The sequence below is a fragment of the Salmo trutta genome, chromosome 36 (genome assembly GCF_901001165.1).
Source record: "Salmo trutta chromosome 36, fSalTru1.1, whole genome shotgun sequence".
NCBI lineage: Eukaryota > Metazoa > Chordata > Actinopteri > Salmoniformes > Salmonidae > Salmo > Salmo trutta.
This window is the reverse complement of record NC_042992.1, coordinates 37739925-37749745: the sequence shown is the minus strand read 5'-3', so window position 1 is coordinate 37749745 and position 9821 is coordinate 37739925. Positions and strand designations below refer to the sequence as shown.

The following is a 9821-nucleotide window of genomic DNA, read 5'->3' as shown; positions in this document are numbered from 1 at the left end:
CTTGTTCCGTACACTGACTGTGGAAGTTGATAGCCTCGTATGTGTCCATGGTGCTGGTGTTGTTATAAGGTATAACCCAACGGCACCAACGGGCTATCAACTTCTGCAGTCAGTAGCTTATACCACACTGAGGCAACACAGACGTTGCATTGCAGGGAAGTGAGTTGAATACAATTATTGTTAGATAGGCTATCTATTGAATTATGTTCATATCATATTCTTCTTTATATCTATTAATATTCAATGTTTCTCAAGATCACTGTTTTAAAAAATTATGTTCAATGGCCTTGTATTTCATAGAAAAGCCTACATCATTATTGTTCAAGGGGAAAATGCTGTGAAGAGATATTTTCAAGGGCAAGGACTGTGTATTTTCACTTGAATTATGAACCTAATATAAACATAGCAGCCAAGTATGCAACAAATACTCTATTCCAGCAACGTGTCAAGTTATACCTTTTTTAAATGTATTTATATCAGTTGAATACAAAGTGGTATGCATTATAGTAATAAGTACTGTTATAATACCCACATTAGTTTTCCCTCCAGGGATGTAAACTACCCATTGTTTCATGGAAAATATTGTGATGAATGTGTTTGATATTGCACAATATTATATCCAATATTATAGCCTTTAAATCAACCAATCATTAAATCTATTGATCTTCAATCAATCATATCACACTCGATTAAAAAAACTCACCCATTTTCTCTGTTGATGCCTCCTTATGTAAAAAGCGTAGAATAAAAGCTGTCAACTGTACTATCCAGAGAGCTACACTGCATTCAGAAAGTATTCAGATTTTTCCACGTTTTGTTACGTTACAGCCTTATTTTAAAATTGATTAAATACGTTTTGTTCCTCATCAATCTACACACAATACCCCATAACAGGTTTTTATAAATTTTGCAAATTTATAAAAATTAAAAACAGAAATACCTCATTTACATAAGTATTCAGACCCTTTGTATGAGACTCGAAATTGAGCTCAGGTGCATCCTGTTTCCATTGATCATCCTTGAGACGTGATTTGGAAAGGCACCTGTCTATATAAGGTCCCACAGTAGACAGTGCATGTCAGAGCAAAAACCAAGCTATGAGGTCGAAGGAATTGTCTGTAGAGCTCCGAGACAGGATTGTGTGGAGGCACAGATCTAGTGAACTGTACCAAAACATTTCTGCAGTATTGAAGGTCCCCAAGAACACAGTGGCCTCCGTCATTCTATAATGGAGAAGTTTGGAACCACCAAGACTCTTCCTAGAGCTGGCCGCCCAGCAAAACTGAGCAATCTGGGGAGAAGGGCCTTGGTCAGGGAGGTGACCAAGAACCTGATGGTCACTCTGATAGAGCTCCAGAGTTCTTCTGTGGAGATGGGAGAGCCTACCAGAAGGACAACCATCTCTGCAGCACTCCACCGATCAGGCCTTTATGGTAGAGCGGCCAGACGGAAGCGACTCCTCAGTAAAAGGCACATGACAGCCCGCTTGAGTTTGCCAAAAGGCACCTAAAGGACTCTCAGACCATTGGAAACAAGATTCTCTCGTCTGATGAAACCAAGATTGAACTCTTTGGCCTGAATGCCAAGCATCTCGTCTGGAGGAAACCTGGCACCATCCATACGGTGAAGCATGATGGTGGCAGTATCATGCGGCAGGGACTGGGAGGGATCAAGGGAAAGATGAACAGAGCAAAGTACAGAGAGATCCTTGATGAAAACCTGCTCCAAAGCACTCAGCATCTCAGACTAGGTCGAAGGTTCCCCTTCCAACAGGACAACGAGAATGCCCCTCTCCCCACCGATGTGATTACTACTTCTGAGGGTTTAGAGCTTGAGGCTCATACAAGTACTTGGGAGTATGGCTAGACAGTACACTGTCCTTCACTGAGCACATATCAAAGCTACAGGCTAAAGTTAAATCTAGACTTGGCTTCTTCTATCATAGTCGCTCCTCTTTCTCCCCATCTGCCAAATTAGCCCTGATTCAGATGACCATCCTACACATGCTAGATTACGGAGATGTAATTTATAGATTGGAAGGTAAGGGTGCTCTCGAGCAGCTAGATGGACATTACCATTCGGCCATCAGATTTGCCATCAATGCTCCTTATAGGACACATCAGTGCACTCTATACTCCTCTGTAAACTGGTCATCTCTGTATACCTGTCGCAAGACCCACTGGTTGTTGCTTATTTATAAAACCCTCTTAGGCCTCACTCTCCCCCTATCTGAGATATCTACTGCAGCCCTCATCCTCCACACACAAAACCCCTTCTGCCAGTCACATTCTGTTAAAGGTCCCCAAAGCACACACATCCCTGGCTCGCTCGTCTTTTCAATTCGCTTCAGCTAGTGACTAGAATGTGCTGCAAAAAACACTCAAACTGGACAATTTTATCTCCATCTCTTCATTCAAAGACTCAATCATGGAAACTCTTACTGACAGTTGTGGCTGCTTCGCTTGATGTATTCTTGTTTCTACCTTTTTGCCCTTTGCTGTTGTCTGTGCCCAATAATGTTTGTACCATGTTGTGCTGCTGCCATGTGGTGCTGCTACCATGTTGTTGTCATGTTGTGTTGCTAGCATGCTGTGTTGTTATGTGTTGCTGCCATGCTTTGTTGTTGTCTTAGGTCTCTCTTTATGTAGTGTTGTGGTGTCTCTCTTGTCGTGATGTGTGTTTTGTCCTATATTTTCTATTTTTAATCCCAGCCCCCGTCCACACAGGAGGCCTTTTGCCTTTTGGTAGGCCATCATTGTAAATAAGAATTTGGTCTTAACTGACTTGCCTAGTTAAATAAATAAAATGACAAAGCAGGAGTGGCTTCGGGACAAGTCTCTGAACGTCCTTGAGTGGCCCAGCTGGAGCCCGGACTTGAACCCAATCGAACATCTTTGGGGAGACCTGGAAATAGCTGTGCAGCAACGCTCCCCATCCAACCTGACAGAGCTTGAGAGGATCTGCAGAGAGGAAATCAAGAAGCTCCCCAAATACAGGTGTGCCAAGCTTGTAGCGTCATACCCAAAAAGACTCAAGGTTGTAATTGCTGGGTCTGAATACTTATGTAAATGTGATATTTCAGTTTATTAATTTTAATATATTTGCAAAAATGTCTAAAAACCTGTTTTTGCTTTGTCATTATGGTGTGTAGATTGATGAGGAAAAAAAACTATTCAATCAATTTTAGAATAAGGCTGGAACGTAACAAAACTTGGAAAAAGTCAAGGGGTCTGAATACTTTCCGAATGCACTGTATTCCTAAGTTACACAATGATGTATAGTGTACTTTTGTCTTTGCTGGGGGACAGATAGTGATGAGAACACATGGCCAGTGACTTGAAATCACTGGCCACTTTAATAATGGAACACAAGTCACTTTAATAATTTTTACATATTATGCATTACTCATCTCATATGTATATACTGTGTTCTATTCTATCGTATTTTAGTCTATGCCGCTCTGACTTTAGATTTGTATGTATTGTGTGTATTGTGAAATTGAAACCATTTCCACGGTTTTCAACGTTCTTGTGTAGGTTCTGATATTCCATTGGTAATCAAATCGGTCTGTCATCATCGTACTTGCGCGGGATTGGTTTTGAATATCCAACCGCTCAGCGGTCTTTGGCTCCGCCTTGTTGTACCTGTCGTTCTGTGAGAGGCTGTCGAGATTTTCTACTGTCCCGCCCATTCCCTCCCATCTGATTACGTTTCACAAGAGCGTGTGCGATGTAATGGTGGTTGTCACTGACGAATGTGAATAAAAAGCCGGTGGACACAGTGAAGATAAGGAGATAAAACCACGTCAAAAAAAATAAAAAATAGCGGGAATAGCGGGAGATAGTGGGAGATAGTGGAGCGTGGCAGGAGGGTGCTCACTACTCTTTCAAACGCGACCGACGCCGCAAACCACGCAGAATATGGCGGAGCAGCACACAGCCACGGACGGCAAGCACAAAGCGTCTCCGAATGCCGGGGGATCGCTGCATGGTAACAGCCGACCCAACGCCGTGGGTGGAGGAGGGGGCAAAGGAGGCCTCTCTGGCGGACTGGCACAGCCAGCGGGGTGGCAGTCCTTACTCTCGTTTACTATTCTTTTTCTGGCCTGGTTGGCAGGCTTCAGTTCTAGACTTTTTGCAGTGATCCGGTTCGAGAGCATCATCCACGAGTTCGATCCATGGTAAGTAACGTTAGCTAATTAGCGAACTACAGTATTAGCTAGCGAGCCAAAGCTAACGTTTGTTGCGTTAGTCAATAGGATTGCTGGCCAGAAGCGGAGTCATGTTTGCTGCTGTTCTAGATGGGTTGGTGCCTAGCTTCATTGACTGTATGGTAATATCTCGTGATCTGTCTCCCTGACCGCATAATGCAGTTTTTGTAGCCAACTTTCATGGCGCACAACTTCCCGGTTGCAAAACTTTCCCTGCATTCCCCGGACGGTTTTTGAAAAATGATGAGCTGGCTAATAGCGAACTAGCTGACGTTTATATAGGTAGCACAGGACAACCTGCAAATCAACAATTTTCTCAGTATTGTGAATAGGCTGACAGATTGTTAGCCAGCTAAATTAGCTAGGCAAGCAATGTCCTGAAGTCAGAACACCTTGGACATTTCCTCGTGAGGAATAGGCCTAGAACTTTTATATTTCTTGTCACTCATTTACTTTATTCACTCGTCAAAGTTGGGTATCCTAGTCAAAGTCGAGGTTATCGTGGCTCCAAGAGGACAGTCAGTGCCACTTCTCACTTTGGGTACAACATTGCCAACTATGTTGATCTGCGTCTCAGGTTTTAGAGTTTTATTTATAGCCTCAAAAACATCCGACGGTTGTGGTAATTATCGATACTTTAGCATAGACATGCAAGTACAGCTCTTTACAATTTTATTGGCCTCCTAACATGAATATATGGCCACTGGCCAGCTTGAATATGTGGGCACTGCCAATTTATAATACAAATCAAGTTAACGTGACACTTTATGACAGCAAGATTAAAACCCGGAAGCCAGGGGGTGTCTCCCCTCGGTTTATTCTTGGCATCTCTACACACTGTACTCGGGATTATTCTGCTATTGTCTATCTGTCCAAACGGCTGCCTGCCCTGCCATTCATTTATTTATTTATTTATTTTTTGATCAGCATTGCAGTGTCCCATTCTCAAATCACAGCTGATTGTGCTTTTATTTCATGTGGGCTATTAGCCAACACTCAAGACTGTTGTTACTGTAGTGGCACCATTAAGTATTGGTTAGTAGTGTACATGATTGCACAAGGTGCCATAATGCCCCTACTGAAGTGAAACATCTGAATGAAAGCTTTACCTTAGATAAAGTGCATGTTACTCTGCCTAGGCAGTGTTAGTGTGCATTCCTCTTTTAAAGGGATTTTGGCAATGAGCCCTGTATCTACTTCCCCAGAGTCAGATACACTTGTGGATACCATTTTTGTCTGTGTCCAGTATGAAGGAAGTTGGAGGTAGTTTTGCAAGCCAATGCTAGCTAATGTTAGGACAATGACTTGGAGCCTATGGGTATTTGCCTGCATGCTATGTTAACAAGCAAGGATAATTGGTAGACCCTGGGCTAATGTTGCACTTTTCACACAACTACCATTATTCCTCTCCCACACTAAGTACCAGGCTTTGCCTAGACCTATGTGTGTTGTCTGTATAAAGTACCTTCAAGTAGAGCTCCAGAGGACTTCCTCAGCAAAATTGCAAGGAGACTCAATGCAGAATTGTGGTAAGCCCCAAATGACACCCAAGGGTGCCATTTGCGACAGAATTGCATTGTTTTGGCATATGTCTGATATGCTGCCTAACGGACGACCTTGGGTGGTCACATGGTTCCCCAGCCTCTCTATAAGGTAAATGGTTAGCTAGCAGTGTGGTTTACTAGGTAACCTGAGGACGGTTAACCCATCTATCAAGCTCTTCCGGATGCGTCTTATTTGAAGCCGCAGATTTTTGTAACGCTCTTGCTATTCTGAGAGGGTTCATTCAGAGCTTTCCTCAAGTCAATTCTCTTTCATGACATCAAGTTTGTGTTGAGCCTAGTTATGTGTTCTCTTTTAGCATCCAAATGCTTGTGATCAATTAAATCAAGAACATTTTACTCGACAGTGAGAACGGAATGCGAGGTTGGATTTATCAGCAGTATGCCAAGCTAATATTGAACTATGCAAACATTGTTTGTGATGGAATAGTGAGTGGCATGACAATGTTATCTTCAGCCCTGCTCTCTAAGACCCAGTTATAATATAGTATAGTCAATTCTATTTGCCTTATCTGGGCCATAGGCTACCTGTTTCAAACACCAGGCTACGTCAATCAGTGTCATGTTTCGTCTAGAAGCTTGTGTCAAATGTTTTTATTGATTGCACCTGCCAAAGCATCCCTTGGATCATTTAAACCAGTACAGCTCATCTCATTTGTCAAGATGCTGCATTGACTGACTGAGGGAATTGCAAGCGCGTCATTGAGCTTACTGAAACTCAAACCACAAGGTTGGAAGTGCAAGCGATGGCCTACACACCCTTTTTGGGGAAATGACACCTCTTGCCTCCCACATTTCTCTCACTTTGTCCAACATTTGCCAGGCTTCTGATGGAGCCGTTCAATATCACTCACAGGGTTGATTTCCTCCCAACTCTGCGGTAACATCTCTGATTCTATTCAGACAGTGCACATGTAGGGAACTTGGAATCAGTCTATCCTCCTGTTATCCCACCCCTGGGGATTCAGAAAACAGGGCCTATTCTGTCAGAGGAGCAATGAGAAGGAAGAGTTTCCATCAGAGATAATGAGCTGGATGTTCAGGAAAGGTTTAAGCGCTGGGTTTCATCTGTGGCCAAACACGCACACCAACAAACCCACCTCGATGGTGCCATAGGTTCGTCTCCTCGCCAAGGCTGGAGCTTGGAGCCTGAGCCCTAGATTCACGCTCGCTGTGCATCTCAATCACCTTTTGATCTTGCAAACTGCCGCTTTGCTCAAGGTGAGGGGGGGGGGGGGAGAGAAAGAAAGAGAGCCTGGTGGATTCTTTGCCAGGCAACCATGTCCATCTCTCTGCGATCTGAGACTTAAGTTGATTCGGCTAACCCTTTATTGATCGGTAAAACAATAGGCGGCAATCTCTCTTCTGCCAGGACAGATGAGCCCAGGTTATACGGGTGACTCACTCGGGCCTTAGGCCACTGCTATACCCTTTCATTGTCCTCCAGAATGAAGATCTCATAGGTGGATTAAACTGAAGCAATGCTTGCTGAACTCTCTAGCTTCTCATGTTGGTGTATAGGCCAGCTGCAGTGAGAGCGGCAGAAGTCATCAGGGATAATTGGTATTACAAAGAGTAGCCTTTAGATCACCCTTCTATCTACCTTTCTCTTTGAAATATGCAATAAAGGCCATCAACAATGCTACTTTTCTATTCAGATGTCTTCTAAATCACTCCTTCGAAGGTGTTTAGTTATACCCTATTGCATCATCATTCATAAATAAAGATGCATCCCAATGCTCATGTATTTCTTATATGACATAGCCTAACGCACAAGGTTTTCTTTATACAAATGTATCATGCACATTTAATGGCCTCTGAGCTGTCTACGAGAACCTGTTTTCAAGGTCCCCTTCGGCAGCAGACAGTATGCCAAATGGAGTTGTTTCGTCAAGCTATTTGATCTCATTATTGGCTTAGTCATCAATGTCCCCCCCCCCCCCCCCCCCCATCGAACATGTATCTTGAACATGTATCAAAGCAAATCGCTTGAAGCAGGGCGAGTGCAACTCACTGAACAGTTACTCTAATGCGTTATCTGGTAAGGATCTAATTCTAATAGATGTCCCCTAATAGAGGCTTGGCTGAAGAGTATCCCAAAACCAACGTTTATTCCCTGCAGCATCTCCGCCGCAGCCATCTGTCCAACAGACACTGAAATATGCAGTGCCCGATTAACTGCAGTGGGTGGCAAACTTTGTAAAAACAAATTTTCGGAGTCCCTATAATGCATTGTTTGGAGCACAGGGCAGAAGGCTTGATTTGATGCCCAGCAATGAATTTGGGCCTACCAGAGCTGTGGCTCTTCAGTTGCGTTTAGCCTACATCCATCAAATGAGGCCAGAATTGCATGTACCTCAAGAAATGGGTAATTAACCAAAACGAACAAAAGCGTCATTTAAACAATACTCTGGATAGTGAGTACTCATGTTGAAAGAATCTTTACCGCTTCAGAATCCTTCGTGTTCTTCGCATTGGATCAATCTACCCACCCTGTTGGAAGTGACGCATCGAATAAAAATCACAGATTTATCCTGATGATCATTGAATTGACATGTAAAAAGGAACCTTGTGTTGGGCTTGTATCGACACTCCTGTAGATGAAGACAGGCAGCTTTGTGAGATCACTGTGTTTCTTTGAAGCACATTTTTCAATGCCAAAGATGCTGTTCTGGCTTCCGTTAGACTCCAGTCCCAGGCATAACCACATTCATATCACACCCAATCCAGAGGTAATGACCAAATACACCACTTTATTCTCCTATTGTCTTCAATCATGACCCTTGATGCTAAGCTCATGATGAACTTCCATTTCCCATGTGCCCAGGGGGCAGGGGTGGTGGGTGAGGAGTTATGGCTGACGTGTGCGGTTGTGGCCGCACGCGTAGGAGCTGAGCTGGCAGGAAGGAGCTTAGAGCTCAGGGGAGCCATCGGGGAACACAAAATGCTCTGCTGGCATATAAACAATTGTTTGTTTTGGGGTTATTCCATTCACATATACACTGCGGAATCTGGCAACCCACTACAAAGCACATGCATTCCCGTTTTGTTGATTTCTACCTCAACTTCTGTCTCATTGAGTAAGCCTCTTGCTGTTTTTATTTTTACTGAACCAGTGCAACGGGATAAAACATATCGCTTGCGAAACATGTATGGTAGTATTCTGCCAAGAAATCCCCAGGCTTGTTTTTCTTTTACATCTTCTCCCTCTGACTACACACACTTGCTGGACTTTTAACTGCCATTTTAAACGGCTCACAATTGCTGTGCTCCCCCGTCAGTTTTTTTTCTCCCGCGCTCTCTCTGTATAGTCTTCCTACCCACAGGTGACGTAATTGAGTAACAGTGTAGCTGACGGTTGTGGTTGAAGACCATAATGAAAATGTTAAATTGCTTCCAAAACCATTTTAAATAGGCCTACAGTCATTTTCAGATTTGTATTTTTATGTAGATACACTTTACCTAATAGCTGGAGTGTTTGCTAATGATTAGGCTGGGTTTCTGTACAGCACTTTGTGACATCTGCTGATGTAAAAATGGCTTTATAAATACATTTGATTATAAGCAATTGTTTTGCTAACTTTGTCTATTTAAATGTTCTACATCTGTCCTTTTTTGATGCTTGAGCAGCTCATTGCTAGATGCGCGGGGTGCTTCAGCAAAACAATCTATACAATGCACGTTTTCATTGCTTGCTTAAAAAAAACTATCTTTAAAGGTTGGATGTGTCTGACTTCATTAATTATTCAACAGCAGTCGACCAAGGTTCTGGCTCTGAGGCCTACGTTCTAATGTTGTGTCAAATGGACAATGGGCCAATCCTCTCCAACCTGGCATGGTATCATTTTGATATGGAATCTCTTCTGATTAGTCTATAAATTAAGATCAGGTCCTGGCCGATATGCCGCCCTGGGTGAGATCCTCTCAGAATGATTGCTTAGTTTTGGTAGTGTGAGGGCACGCCTGGCTTGTCAATGTTATGCTTCAACTTTCGCCTCCACCTCGCTTTGGCCTTACATCCCAGTGAAGAGAAACTGCAAGAATCTAGG

The 9821-nt window shown here is 43.2% G+C and overlaps 1 protein-coding gene across 1 annotated transcript in view; it reads left to right on the top strand.

Annotated features, from left to right (window-relative positions):
* The first annotated feature begins 3660 nt into the window (after positions 1–3660).
* LOC115176036 (dolichyl-diphosphooligosaccharide--protein glycosyltransferase subunit STT3B) overlaps positions 3661–9821 on the top strand; it is a 92690-nt gene continuing 86529 nt past the window's right edge. Inside the window, exon 1 of the mRNA XM_029735768.1 lies at positions 3661–4180. Coding sequence (XP_029591628.1) covers positions 3921–4180 — 260 coding nt within the window. The 5' untranslated portion in view covers positions 3661–3920. The remainder of the gene's footprint in view (positions 4181–9821) is intronic.